The 15,139-nt window shown below is 52.9% G+C and overlaps 1 protein-coding gene across 6 annotated transcripts in view; it reads right to left on the bottom strand.

The window, feature by feature from the left end:
- The window catches only part of MAD1L1 (mitotic arrest deficient 1 like 1), a 347,527-nt gene that overhangs the window by 277,008 nt on the left and 55,380 nt on the right, over window positions 1–15,139 (bottom strand). For 5 of the 6 annotated variants that reach the window (XM_035718311.2, XM_025416062.3, XM_049111198.1 and 2 more), the window contains one exon: window positions 3,476–3,562. The exons of the other annotated variant lie outside the window; for it this stretch is intronic. In XM_035718311.2, the coding sequence (XP_035574204.2) occupies window positions 3,476–3,562 (87 nt within the window). The remainder of the gene's footprint in view (window positions 1–3,475; window positions 3,563–15,139) is intronic. 6 annotated transcript variants of the gene reach the window in all.

Genomic DNA, 15,139 nt, shown 5'->3' with positions numbered 1-15,139 from the left:
CTCCTGCCTGAAAGCACTGCCAACCCCCCCACAACAGTGGATGATGATGCCCTGGAGTTGTCCAACAATGGCCACGAAAGGGGACCAGGACAGGGAGCCTGGCCTGAGGCCTCACAAAACCTCGTGAGCAAAAGGATACCCTACTGCTGCTGCCACACTGCCAAGCAGAACTCCTCCCGCCTCCCAGCACAGAGAGTTCTCAGAAAGACACTTCCCGCCACCGAGGTCTCCAGGGCACTACTGAACATTCAGCATGGAATTGCATCTCACTTCACCCTTAGAATAGCTCTGGTGAAGGACACAAGCTCCACTCTGATCTAAGGAAATCCGAGCTCAGAACTCAAGTAGACGTGCACAAAGCTAGCAAGGAAGTTCATCCCCACCCTCTAGAAGAACACACCTCCACCCCCCTGCAGCCTGGAAGGTTCCTGCCTCAGGCAGCTCCAGCCACCACTGGCCTTGCAGCTTCCAGGCTGCGGGCACAAACATCATGGCTGACAGCAGTGCAAAATCAAGGGCTCCAGTATGGGGACCCTCAACTCCACTCCAGGGGGTGGCCATCCTGCAGCTCAGAGGTCTGCTCTCCCCTCACTTTCCCCAAGCAAGGCGAGACACAGAGCCATCTAGAGCACAAATCCTTCCCTGAATGAGCCGGAGCACCTGAGTGGAAGGCCACCACAGAAGGACCCAACGAGGGACAGACCGGAAGAAATTCCTGGAGACTAAATCTCAGGGCCTACTCCCTGGCCTGGGTGTCACAGCTTCGGGGAGTTTACTCACATGCTCTGTGTGAGCAGAAATGCCTCTTGAACCCTCAGGCCTGCCCAGGTGTGCCTGGGCCAGCCACCTGTTGCTCTCGCCCTCTAGCCACAGTGCCTCTTCCCATCTGCCCTCAATTTGTGCTCAGCTGCCTGTTTAGATGTGCAGGAATGAAGCTGGCTGTCCTGACCTTACCAGGGCCCCCAGTCCTCCATATAGAAGGCCACAACTAATGGCCAAGTCACATTCCTGCCCACAGGACCAGTGGCTGTCTGGCAGCTGGCCAGCATGATAGATGCCAGGCACACAAGTCCCCCCCGTGCTAGTCAGGAAGGGCCTCGCATTACAGGATCCCTGCCACCTCCTCAGGGGCCTGGACACCACCACCCATCGCAAATGAGCATGGTAGGAGCTGCCTGGCCTCCCTTCTCACCTAAGTGTCCCAGCCTCTCTGAGCTTGAGCTCTCATCTGGAAGGGGGATGACAGCTATGGCTCCCCTCAAGGGCCACGCCACACTATAAAGGCCAGTCTGCCCTGGTGGAGATGTGTGGGCCAAGCGGGACATATACGGCACCCACTTCACCTCCTGCACAAGGGTGCAGCATAGAGCTCGCTCTCATGGAACGCCGGAAATGCACCCTTGCTCTCAGAAGGGACTCAAGAGTCCCAAGAGGTAGACAAGGTACTTGTGGTGGATCCCCCATGGGGGATAGCTGCTCCCAGAACAGAGCTGGGAAGGTCTGCGCTCACAGCTACGAGTGAGCATGCTGCTGGGGCCCTACAGATGGAGCTGCTCTTGCCCCGCTTCCCCACGCATGGAAGCCAGCCTTCCTACCACCTCGCGGTGGGGCCTGACAAAAATGAAGACAAGTTTCCTTCCCTCAAACGGTTCATTCTGTTTCAAATGCAAAGTAAAGTGAAGAAGATCATCTGGAAAAATGTAAAAGCTTTAATTTCAAATCACTTTTAATGCCCGTTTCATCTGACAGTAGCTTTGAAAGCAAAAGGCAATCTTTATCGTCTGAGGTTTTTAAGCTAAATTGATGTGATTATGTCCAACATAACCAGATGCTTCTAAAAGCCAATTTCCAAAGTGACATCAACCCCCAAAATAAGAAAACCTTCCCTCTGGCTACTAATGAATCCTTAAGACACTCTGTCCACAGAAAGCTGAGGTTGGCTCCTCACAGACCTGCTTACTTGGGGAGGAGTCCCACCCCACTCAGCTGTCCACCCCTTGAGAGCCCAGCAGGAAGTGGGCCAGCCCCAGCCTTGGGGCACTCCCATCCTTCCAGGAGCTGCTCAGCGGCAGGCATGCAACCCTGCCTGGGCCAACAAAGCTTGAGGGCTGTCTGCTGGCAGTGGGGTCCCAGGAAAGGCTTCCTTGCTCCAAAAAGAACACTCAAGAAAGAGGCTCGTCCTTTGTGCCTGCGGATATGTTGACCAGAGCCCGGGCAGCTGCCCACTCACGCAGTAGGGACAGGAGGCAGACAACCCATGAGCCCAGGTACAGCCTGAAGGAGAAGCATTTGGTCTCTGTCCCCTTTCCTGGCACTGAGCTCCTAAGACTCCTGGGCTTCTGGGGTGAGAGGGGTACCTCATCACTCATAACAGGCCCCTTTCATTCACAGCCCCCACTGAGCTAACAAGGGGACCGCAGGAGAGGCCAGAGCAACCAATCACGTGCCTGGGGGGCTGGGACCTCCAGGTCCATCACTGCCTGTGGAGGTAGGGGACCACGAGGTGGGGGCTCAGCTCATCACCAACAGCCAATGACTTAAACAAGCATGGAAACTCCATAAAACCCCCCAAAGCGGGGGGGGGGGGGGGGGGTGTGCCCAGAAAGGACATGGAAGCTCTGCGCCCCCACTCCTCACCCCAGGCATCTCCTCCATCTGGCTGTTCTCACTGCAGCCTTTGTAAAACCGGTAATTGTACATAAAGCATTTGCCTGAATTCTGAGTCACTCTAGCAAATCCTCAAATGGGTGGGGATGTTGAGGGAAGTCCTGAATTTGTAGTCAACCAGGGAAGAAGCACAGGAAGCCTGGGGACTGGGACTTGTAAATGATGTCTGGAGTGGGATACACTCGTGGGAGCAAGCCCTCCTCCTGTGGGGTCATGTCAGAACAGAGTGTCACGACAGAGCATCCACTGGCCTTATGGGGTTGGGGAGGTAGCATTTAGTGCCGGTCTCTGGGCCTTCTGCCAGGGAAGGAGACTCCTTCCTCCCTGTGCAGCCCTGGGGGAAGGCTTTCCTGTTACTTGCTGCCAAGGGCAAGCCGACTTCTGTTTCTCTCTGGGGGCCTTCCTGAGCACACAGGTCTACATGCACACAGACACGCAGACGCTTCCCTGTGGGGTCTGGGTCCGACACCATTAAGGGGTCATTCGGAGCCCGGGCCATGGAAAAAACAGTTTCCTGATCTAGAGACACATCCTCCTCATGGACCCCAACTGTTTAAATAAGGCAGTGGTGGCCTGGCACATGGCTGGGATGACAGCAACATGCTGCCTCAGCAGAGTCTCTGCCATGGGGCAGAAACATGGGGCACCTGCACCCTCCAGATCAACCCAGCTCCCGCTCACTCAGGCCAAGGCCAAGGAAACAGTGAAGTGTCATCACCCCCAAGCCAAGCCCGGGGGACACACATGCATTGGGCTCCACCTTTCCAAAGCAGACCTACCCCATGCACTCTAGGGCCACTGAGCCTACCTGCTGGTGATGGCGTTGTTCCTGTCCTGCAAGGCAAGCTCTCGCTGCTGCAGGTCAACAACAAATCTGGAAAGGTCTTCTGGGGTCCTAGGGGATCAAGAACATGTGTCAGCATAGGCCACTCCCTGGAGGGGACCCCATTCTGCACACCAATAGCCACTGAGACCACGCTGGCAGCTGATGAGTCACCAACCTGGGATAAGTCATATTCCTTACACCAATTCCCCAGCCCACGTGGCATGGCAATGTGCACACACCACAATCTGGGTTCAAACTGCAGCCCAGGCCTGGCTACATATCATCACATAAATTGTTTTTATTTGGCACAATTTCATTTCACCTGTAGAAATGGGTCAACAGCTAGCCAGCAGTGTCACTATGCAAAGGAGGTAAAGTGTAGGGGTGCTCAGCATAGGTCAGTGTGCCCACCTCCCTCCAACCAGCAGGAGAAAGAGAAGTAACAGCAGGTGCCCACATGGTCGATGCTTTATCATGTTCACATTACTCCAGACTGGTCACCTCGATTCACGTCCAGAACAGCCCCGCTGTCACTGTTGCCACCTTATAGAAGACAAAACAAAGGCTCCAGGGCGTTCAAAGCAGCTCACACTGTACTCTTCTCTGAGTGTGCTCTGGGCCTCCACCTGACACCTGTCTAACTCAGCAGAACACTGACAACACCCCGGAGAGACTGAAACAGCAGCTGGCACAGTCAAGAATGGTCCCAACACAACATGCGGCACGTAAGCTCAGGGGTTCCCTTGAGCTCAAGGCCTAAGGACCAAGCACAGGGCCATGCGGGGCAGTGTGTGTGAGGCGCCACAGCCTCTTCTGTCACTGAAGGAGTCATGGCGGACATGACCAAAGCTATACCCACAAGATATGCCTTCTGTGGAATGAGAGTCTGTCACAAAGCTATGGGTGTGGCTACCAGGCACTACACGGTCAGAAGGCCCTCTTCCTGGCCTCCAACGGCACCGCAAGGCCCAGCTCCCGGGAGCACTCCACCATAGGACCAAGCCCCAGGGGCTCTGCCTCCTGCAGCCTTGCCTCTGGACACGAACATATCACCCACTGCCCCCTGAGCTCTGTGTTAGTTCACCCTGTGTTTGCAATGCTCTTCATCAAGAGGGCTGGAGACAATCATCACTTCCTGGAGGAGGCCCCTTCCATCATGTGCCCCATCCTCTTCACCCCACTCCTCAAGCAGCACGGGGTCTCTCGACACCTGTGACTCATCAGTAATCCTACCGGAACCCCACATAGGCTGACTCCTCACACACCTGGGCCTTTGAGGCATGTGCCCTTCCCACAGGTACTCCCAGACTCTCCCCCTCATAGATGATGCTCCTCCCAGCCACGTGAAGAACAGCCCCTCCCTGGGCCCATAGGGACCACTGGGCACAGGAGAGATTTCTCCCCAAGCTCCTGCCCAGACCAGATGATCATTTGTAAGGACCCTGGGCAAAACCGAAATCCTGCAGGGGGAGGGGTTGAGCCAGCCTTGAATGCCAGGTCCCATGTTCTTGAAGTTTCCTAAAGGTTTCCAACCTCTGAGTTAAAAATACAGGCATAGGGGCACCTGGGTGGCTCAGTGGTTGAACATCTGCCTTTGGCTCAGAGAGTGATCCCAGGTCCTGGGATCGAGTTCTGCATCGGGCTCCCTTGCGGGGACCCTGCTTTTCCCTCTACCTGTCTCTGCCTCCTCTGTGTCTCTCCTGAATAAATTTTTTTTTAAAACTTTAAAAAAGGCATAAAAATTAAGTAATCTTTTCAAATCAAGAGGTATTTTTTCTCTGAAATGTTCTACAGAGATAATCAAGTTTCTGTTGTTTCTCTGGGTTAGTCAGATATGTATGCAAACTGTTACTAGATCCATGGAACAAGTTTATTGAAAACAAATCCACAAAGACAGCATGCACATCCACATCTGCACAGCCCCCAGCCCCAGGCCTGGTACCAGCCCTCACTTCATGGCAGGGGCAAGTGGTGCCACATCTTCCAGCCTGGCCACATCTGCTCAGGCAGATGGCCACTAAGTCTCTAGGCATTTTCGATGACCAAGGTGGCAGCTCTCACCGAGGGCAGGTTCCCTCCAAGTAGAAGCCTTCCAGAAATCTGGAGGCCAATCTGCAGAGTCAGGAGCATGTGACACCAATTCAGAAACAAGGTTCGTGCCCTGAGGTCCAAATTAGCCCCTGAAAGCTAGAAGTTAGAGACAGTAGACAGCCAGACTCACTTTCACCCAGACTCTCCAATCTCCTTTAAAGTGAAGATAATTTGAAGTGAAACAATTTAATAATGAGGGAAAATTGGAATGGTTCAAATCAGGAGAAAAGTGAACTTAACATGCACTCAAACACTCCATCCTACTGAGACAACAGGGCATCCACATCCCCTGGGACCCCGGCCCAGCAGGCCAGTGCACACGAGGCCACCTCCACACATGCACATACACACATACAGCCATGCCCAAGATGCTAGGGTCTCTGCTCCTTCAGCTCACTGCTCACACAGAGGCCATCACATACCCAAGTACCACGGGACTTCTGGGTGGCCATCAAGGGGCCTGGCTCCACACTCAAATGAACTGAGCAGCAAGCTGACTTTCCCACCTCTCCCCCAGAAAGAACATCAGCCCAGCAAACATGGCCCACTTGCCTGAAGAGTGGGCCATCCACAGCCCAGGTCACCTGAGGCAAAGCTGCCCCTCCCAGAGTGGGCTGAGAGAGCAGGCTGTCCCCACACAGACCACAGCACACAGCCGCGCAGATCTGGCTCACATGCCTGTGGCAGACCCTCCAGGGGGCTGGTCCTTGGCCACAGTCCCAGCCCCCAAATCCCAGGTGCCACCATTCAGATGAGCCACCCCCTCCTCACAGAGCAGCGATGTGGGCCGCAGGGCCTGCCTCCCCCACGTGCCCAATTCCAGAAGATAAGACCACATGGCACAACGCCCATACCCACCCATGCTCCAGGCCAGCCTGCAGCTGCCGAAGGGCACACCTCCACCAGACAGCCTTTCCCTCAGTGGCCTGCAGGGCCCAGTGCCTGCAGCTCCAACTCTGGCTGCATCAAGACTCGAGGGCCCGGTCCAATCACTCCTGCCAACACTAGGGCTCACCTTTCCCCTAACAACGCAAAGCATAGAAAAACTAGCTGACAATACTCAAGAATCTCCCATCCTCCAGCTTATTCTACCCTCAGAGAAGGAGAAAAGGCGGGACATGTTTCAAGGAAAGAGTTGGAGCAGGTTTAGTCACCATCCAGACAACTGTAGGCTGACTCGCTGGCTCGACAGGGCTCCTCAAGGCTTATTGCCAAAACCCAAAGATCCAGGCATACTGCAGCATGGGCACCTGACAACCCTTTCGAACTCACTAACGGCAGGGGAGCAGAAAGAGACAGGGGCCTTTACAACTATCTGTAAGGTATACAAGCAGAGCAGACCCCTTAATGCTATGGGGGAAATAAGGACAAGGCGCAGGTAACAGTGACAGGTGTGACATCTCACTATATAAAGGAGGACTACAAGGTCCAATTCAAAGTAAGTAATCAATACATTAAACTATGCGGGATTCTGCACACCCTCAGTCCTGTAGTGCTGATCAAAGAGAAAACACATTCTGTTGGAAGACTGACGTGTATGAGGCTTTAGTTAGAAACAGTGCATTTAAGGGACTGGTTCCAGAATGTTCCATGTGAGAAAAAGGAGAGACAAAGAAGTGGATGGTGCAACATGTGGTCAATCTAAAGCCAAAAGAAGGGTGGCTCAGTCAGTTTAAGCATCCAACTCTTGATTTCGGCTCAGGTCATGAAATCAAGCCCCATATCAGGCTCACACTCAGAGGGAAGTCTGCTTCAGATTCTCTCTCCCCCTCTGCCCTTCCTCCTGCTCTCTCAAATAAGTACATCTTAAAAAAATAAAGACAGAAAAGGGGGAGAGCCATGGACAAGGGGCCTGGCTATGGGTGAGCTCTCACGAAGCAGCCCCAGCACACTCAGTTTACTGTGAAAATATGTCCTAAGGACAGGACGTGGCAGGTAATCAGCAATGAAAGACTCAACCCTCAAACGTTAACCAGGTCCCTTGGGGTGTGGCTAAGGGGTGTTAGGGAGGCATTGGGGGACAGCAGAGACAACAGCATGGTGCACTCGCGCTTTCCCAGCCTCAGCTCCTCAAGGTGTGGTAGCTCTCGTGGCCTGGCTGTCCTGCCCCCATCCCCACCCACCCCAGGAGACCCAGGACATCAGACAACCTAAGAAACAAAACCAAAAGGGGAGTCCACATCTGCCAACCAGCAACTGCTCTTTCAGGAATGCATCTCAGGGAAGCAACAATGTGTGGCTAATACATGGTTCAAGTGTTCTGTGTTCAAGTCTCTGCTTTCAACTCTTAGATATATACCCACAAGTGGAATTGCTGGATCATTCCATCCTCAATGTTCTAAGGAATGGCTATACTGGTCTCCACAGCGGTTGTACCAGTTTACATTCCTCACGTCACTATTTTTAATGTTTAAAAAGGGCTGGGGGGCTCAATAATAGAAAATAAGTAGGTTCTCACAGCCCAACATGGGTACTATCTATCCATGAGACTTGAGGCTGGGGAAAGGGGGTGGGTAGGTGGTTGCCACCACAGCAAAAGGCACAGGGGAACAGAGAGGGCACACTCACTGGACAGGAAAATGGGACATGCATGGTTCCAGAGGTGGTGGCACCGCCATGGGGTGGGGTCATCTGGAATGAGAAGAGTGGCCCATGTCACCTTCAGCAACATGGGCCACAGGGCCTGCCTTCCCCAGTCATTCCAGTCCATCCCTCTTCACCTCTCAACCCGTAAAACTGAAACCCCTGGGGGTGGGCCCAGGATCCATAAACAGATCCCCCAGTGTTTCTTAGGCACAAGTCAGAACCACTGGCCATTTGCAGAAAAAGCAGGGCAATCTAAGCAATAAAATAATCCTAGAGATGCTGCAAGGCAAATCACCAAAAAGTGGTGGCCATCAAGAAAACCACCCACTGTACATTTGACAAAGAAAACATTCTCTAAGGTTCTGTCAATTTGGTAAGCAAATATCAGATTCCAGAATTTGGTCCAAATCTAAAAGAATCCCAAAAGATAAGACCAAGAACTACCACGACCCTTGCTTTGTGACAGGGGTGCAGAAGCACAGGGCCCACAGGATGCATGACCACATCATACACCGGTGACCAGACTCCTGTGCCACCATCCACATTCAGGCTGCTTTTGTACAACAGGGCACACACGTGATGCCACGAGAACAGTCAGGAGAGGTGACGGGAGCAGTATTTTGAGATACTAACACATGTAGGTCTTCTAACAACAAAAAATATGCACACTGAGGAAAGCAAAAGCAGAAAGCTGGATGGACTGGACTAACAATGCACCCATGTGGACAGCAGGGAGAACGAGCCAGACCCCTATCATAGCGGCAGAGTCCTATTCTTGTTCACCTTCCGAAGTTTCTATAATTTTTTTGGGAGAACATCTATCAACAAGTGTTTCTTAAACTGTACTTTCAAGCTGTAGAACCTAGGGCCACAGGGACCATTGCTGACCAGGTGTGACTACACATCTGAGGAGGTGGCTCACAGAGTGGCTTGTGGGCCAAACCAAAAGAGACCCTCCATCCTACCAGCCCGGGGGCCACAAGGTACCCCCATGGGTCCCTAGGACCCGTGCTCTCATTATGCTGTCCTGGCTGCTCAAGAAAGGGGGGCATGGGAAGCCACTCAGGCCTCCTCAGCTTCCTAATGCAGGCCAGGGGCACCAGGCTGGCTCTGCCCAGCTCATGGGGGCCCAAGAGACAACCGGCCATACCAGAGGCCCAGCCCCTCTCCCCTGTGGCCAGAAAGATGGCAGCAAAGGAGATTTGATGCATGAATGTGTGCACAGGGTCGGACGTCATGTCTGCGTGCATTTCTCCACCCACATTCTGAGTTACACAGGCCTGGGGACTAAGCGCAGAGGACTGAAGACAAGAGCCTCAATGGCAGCACCAAGACGCCAGGTGTGTCCTAAGGAAAGGTGGGTGCAGGCAGCACTGCGAAGGGCACAGGTGATACCCAGCAGGTGAGAAGGAGGTCCGCAGGATGGGGACGCAGACTTCAGGGTCATGAGCAGGACAACTGTGTAGAGCTCCCTGGCCTGCAGGCAGTGTCCCAGTCCTTCCTCCAGAAGCACCCCTCCTCTGCCCAAAGAGCCAGCAGGTGCTCAAGTAAAAGTTCGAGGGCAGAGTCCCCAAAACATCACCAACAAATTCAAAAGTCCAGGCTCAAAGTAAAAATGTCAATGACGCATGCTCTGAAAAGATTCACTCCAAATGGATGCCGGGGCACTCCTGCAGGTCAGGGCCCAGACCAGTGGGGGCAGTCAAAGGATCTTTAACTTCCCGTACATTATTTGAATTTATGATAAGAATCTGTGTTACCTGTAGGTGTACAACTAAAAACACCCCCACGTGTTGTGCTAATAACTATGTGCAAAGTGGCGCTGGAAAGGCCCAGCTGGAGAAGCAGGGGGCTGACAGAAGATGTGGCTTGCCGGCAGGTGCCCCACACAACGTGACCAGGGCAGGGGAAACACAGGGAGAAGGCACCTGCAAGAGCAGAGGGGGACACAGCGGGAGAAGCGCTGGGACCCAAATATCCGAGAGCCAGGCCTGCGGCACCTGCAGTAAGTACCCAGCGTGAACACAGGCAGCTCCTGAGGAGCAGTGAAATCAGGGAGGGTCACTAATCAACAGTAGGGCATCACCAGCATCAAAGCACCTCCACCTGGCTGGACAAGCATTTACTTTCCAAAAACCTCCTGGCCTGCTGTGTACTCAGAGCTACACAAGATGTTTACCAAGGATACTCTGGGGCCCAGTTCAACACTCTCAGTGAGCAGGACTTGGGCCAGGTATCAACACTGCCCAGAAACAGCATGGGAGCACTCAGACAGGAAGATCAAGGCTTCCCCAAACTTACACTTCATACACTGGAAGGTGGAAGGCCATCAGAGGGCCTCAGGAGCCTCGACACTGAGACGACAGGAGAGTGACAGTTCCCACTGCAGCCCAAGCTGTGATAGCTGCTACTGAAAACTCTGGCTTCAGCTGAGAAGCCTTTTAACTCTGACTGGTGGGCTTTCAAGGGGGAAAACGTCTTTTTGTTCGATCTGCAGCTGAATTTTGACTCAAACTCAGCTGTGCACGGCACAGCAGGGGCTTGGGGGGAGGGGCTCACCCCATGGGGTGACACTCAAGAAAAGGCAGTCCAGCCAGCAGCAGCTATTCTGAGGCTCATACTAGCAGGTGCCAGGGCTCCTACGGAAGCCCAAAGTGCCAGTTTCCACGGGTCTAACAGACATGAGACTGGAGGACTCCAATTTCTCAAATAAAGCCTCAAGCTCTCTTGCAGGGATCTATTCTCCCCAAGAACAAAGCCCGCAAAGCCCAGGCCCTCAGTGGTGGCTTCCGCCGGGGAAGGGAGGCCCTACAGCAAGAGGATGAACCCGGCAGACAGTATGCAGAACCAAGACCAGAAACAACAGACATCTCAGGGGCAAAGGGATGTCCTGCTCCATCAGGTTTCCTGGATAACACAGCACAGCTACAGGGGGAGGTGGGGCTGGGGTCAGGAGGGATCACGTCAGCAAGCACTGAGTTAGGACAAAACCTGACATTTGTCCCAGGATGGGGAAAGCAGCTCCTATTTACCTGAAGAAAAAGATCACATCCCTATGACCTAGACATGGCCCAGGATGTGATGCAGTCACCATCAGGGGCGGTTTCTGCTGCTCCCAGCCCTGTGGCTACTGAACTGGCCAATCAGACACTCCAGAGAAAGTGACCACTTATGGTCCTGAGGCCATAGGCACCACAAAGGTCACCTGTTCCTCTCTCCACTCTGTGACATGCTGGCCATGTGGCAGACAGCAGCCATGTGGCAGACAGCGGCCATGTGTCCATCTTCTAAAGCGGTCCATCTTCCCAGATCAACAGAAAACAAGTTGCTCCTTCACTGTGGAGAGTAACAGGCCAGTAAGAGACGTAGTCTGTGCACACACCCAGAGAGGCACAGGGTCCCACTGCAGCATCCCCCACAGTCCATCAACAATGGTCTCATGCTGAAGCAAATGCCTCTCTCCCCATGTCATTCTGCCCATCAAACTACTGCCCATCAGCCCCCTCTGCCCCAGGGGAAGGCCTTGGAGGGATCTGCAGGTGGCTGCCACAGCACATGTCCCATCCCAGTGTTCCATCCCCACGCCCAATGGAGCCTCCAGCAGCCTCACCCTGCCCTCCTACCCCTCCAGGCAGGAGATGGCTGCAAACCTCTGTACCAACACCCCTCCCAGGAGAGCCCGCTGCTTCTCCAGCTCCAGCTCCCTCGCTAGCCTCTTCCTGCTGGATGCCTCCCACCCAGCCCTCCACCCACCTCTTGCATTTTCTGCCCCCTTGCCCTGGGCCAGACCCCCAAAAAGAGACTCTAGGTCCTGAATTCCAGGGTTGCTCGCCTGCTTCCTGAATAGCTCCTGGCCCGAGAGCACCCTCCTGCTCCTCCAACCCCATTCCTCTCAGTCTTCTCCATCTGTGGACATGGAACGAGCCCTGCCAGCCGCCATAAGCTGTGTCATTGCTCTGGTCTTCTCCAAGCCACTTCCACCCAGCCGGTGCAGCTTCAGCACAGACCCAGATGCGGCTGGCTCCTACCCACTCTACCACGACCATCCCGGTGGCCTCGTGACCAGTCCCCTGGCATTTCACACTTGCCTCCAAGCACCACGTTGAAAGACAACAACCACAGCAAGTACTTTAAACCATAAGTGGGGTCCCATGCCTCATGTCCAATCATGCAGCACATTCCTTCCACAGTGCCAGGGAGATGCCAAAGTTGCCGCCACAGTTTATGAAGCCAGCACAGCCTGGCCTCACACGTGTCCACCCCAGGACCTTTGCACATCCCACTCCTGGAAGCCTCCTCCCCCAGGTGTCTGCACAGTATGCCCCTCATCAGCTCTCTCAGGCCCCTACTCAAATCCCCAGGGTCTCCTTTGAGCCCACCCTACCACCCCGTTCAAACCTGTAACCCTGGCCCACGGAAACTTCTGTCCCCCTACCCCACACCCACTCCTTCACAAAGCATATCACCACCTGAGATGCCAGAGGTTCTACCCACTTATTTTCCTGTTGTTCTGCTGCAACTAGAGTGCAAGCTCCAGACAAGCAAGATACTGTCTGCTATTTTGTTTTGTTTCTTCCACTGGCCATGAACCTAGAACAGCTCCGGGTATACGGCAGTAGGCTTACAATAAATATTAGATGAATGAATGAAAAATCACATTATCTCTGCAGAACAATAACTAATAAAATCGTACCCAACCAGAGTTGGAACTCAGACCACTGGATCAGAAGGTTAGAATTACTGGTTATATAAATCACAGCCCAGGGACGCCTGGGTGGCTCAGTGGTTAAGCTTTGGCTCAGGGAGTGATCCTGGAGTCCCAGGATCAAGTCCCACATCAGGCTTCCTGCATGGAGCCTGCTTCTCTCTCTGCCTATGTCTCTGTATCTCTCATGAAAAAATAAATAAAATCTTTTAAATAAATAAATAAATAATCATAGCCCCTCCCCTTAATGGAACCTGCTTAAAAGAGAAAAAAATAATCTTTTTTATATGTTAATGTGAGAAGGTCTGGATAATGCTTGGCTAGAAAAAAATACAAGGAGCAGAATGTGAGCACCAGACCACCTTTTGTATGAAAGAAATAGGACATAAGCCAGCATAGCTAAATTGGTGTATACGTGCATAAGAAATGTTTACATAAAAAATGTCTAAAGGACAAATAAGACAAAAACAATGGCTTCCTGTAGGATGGGATGAAAATCGGGAAATATTAAATCTATTCAGAAAACTGTAAAGCTCAGCACTGTAAACTTAAGCTGTAGAATGAGATCTATCCCATAGTAAGTTAATGCACAAAAGTCTAATTATGGCCAATTTTAAGCAAACAATTACAAACCGTCCATCAACAGGGTTCAGCTACACATGCCAGAAGCATGGCAGACGTATACCAGCAGGAGGCTTCCCACCTAAAACCACCAGGACTGCTCGCTGACCAACCCCATGGTAGCTCAAACAAGGAGTCCATACCCCACACCCAGGTGCCACAAACACGATAACTATCACAAATGCACAGCCCCCCCACCAAGCTGAAGAACTTTTTCAAAGGTGTGTCCCCTTGAGTTCCACCTTACATTTTTACAGACATCACAAACCATAATCCACGATTTCGGCTTGGTTTCCTAAACAGGGGTACCTGCAACTCCACCTGTGACCTCTCAGTGGCTCACTGCATCCAGCAGCCACGTGCCACAGTTGTGACACGTGTGCCACAGCCACAGTTCTGTGAGGCTTTCCAGAGTGTTCAACTTTATTTTCACAAAAACACGCTTTCCCTCACACACTTACATATCATCAGCCCCTACGACACTAAATGAAAGAATCACAGTAGCGTGTACACTGGTGGAGACAGATGCTTCTCAGGCCAAGCACAGCACCCCATGTAGGCCAGGCTCACAGCGGCCAGCAAGTTCCAGAAGGACAGCCATGAAGCACAGGGGCAGCAGTGCCAATACTGACGGAGCTCCCTCCAGGCTTTGGAGGAACCGCTGTTCTTCATGACTCGAGGGCAGAGACACAGGGAACCATACGTGTTCCCTAAAGACATGCTTTTCCGTGTATAATATATTCCAAATGTTTACAAAATCAAAAGCCAGTGTCCCAAGTACCCGCCATGTTGCAGGCACATTTCAAAGACAGAAGACAATGAGACAAGTCCGTCAAGTGACAGAATCAGAGTCCATACAGCCACCCCAAGAGTGGTGGAAGGAAAGGAAGGGACGTGGGGTCAGGGGGAACCAGGTGCCCTGCCGGGTAGGACCATGCCCCCGAGGGAGGCCAGGACCCGCTGTGACAGGCCGTGGCTGGCCAGCAGCACGTGTGCCCGTGGGTCCCTCCATGAGAACAAGCCCGTGACTGGAATTCCAGCAACTGCAGCTCCATCTGTCCTCAGTGAGGCCTGTGGCAGGAGACCTCTAGTGGCTTGGGGTCAAGTGGACCCTCCTTAAGTGACTTGGGCACAACTACAGACTCCACCATGTGGGGACGGTTCAAAGGGACAGCCACAAGGCAGGCGAGCTCCCAGCCACAGTCAGGGCCGGCTGGCTGCACCAGGCAAGGCACCAGATGCTGCTGCCCACTGGCCAGCATCCCGGCTTAACCGCTTCAGGGAAATGAGGCATACAAGTCCCCAGACACATGTAAATAAAATGAAGAAATTTCAAACTTACAGTCGCTGCCTTCAAATTCCTTCCCCCAGCTCAGGCAGGATTAAAAGGACTTCAAAGCAACCCAGGTCCCAATTAAGCCAGTGTGACCACCCCAGGGATGCTGGAATATTCCTCTGACTAACAAGAGGCGCTCTTTGAACTGTCTGAGCTAAAAAAAGCTCTCAGAACCTTTCAAACAAATGCCACTATTTTCTCTCCCTGTTCCCTCAGTCTTTGGAAAAGTTGATCTTTTGAACACTTTAAACATTCAAAAAGGCAGCTACCTAATGGCCCCAAAAACCACTTTAGCCAGGAGCTTGAA

The sequence above is a fragment of the Canis lupus genome, chromosome 6 (assembly GCF_003254725.2).
Source record: "Canis lupus dingo isolate Sandy chromosome 6, ASM325472v2, whole genome shotgun sequence".
NCBI classification, from domain to species: domain Eukaryota; kingdom Metazoa; phylum Chordata; class Mammalia; order Carnivora; family Canidae; genus Canis; species Canis lupus.
Note: the sequence above shows the minus strand (reverse complement) of the source record. Positions and strands in the feature narration are given on the sequence as shown.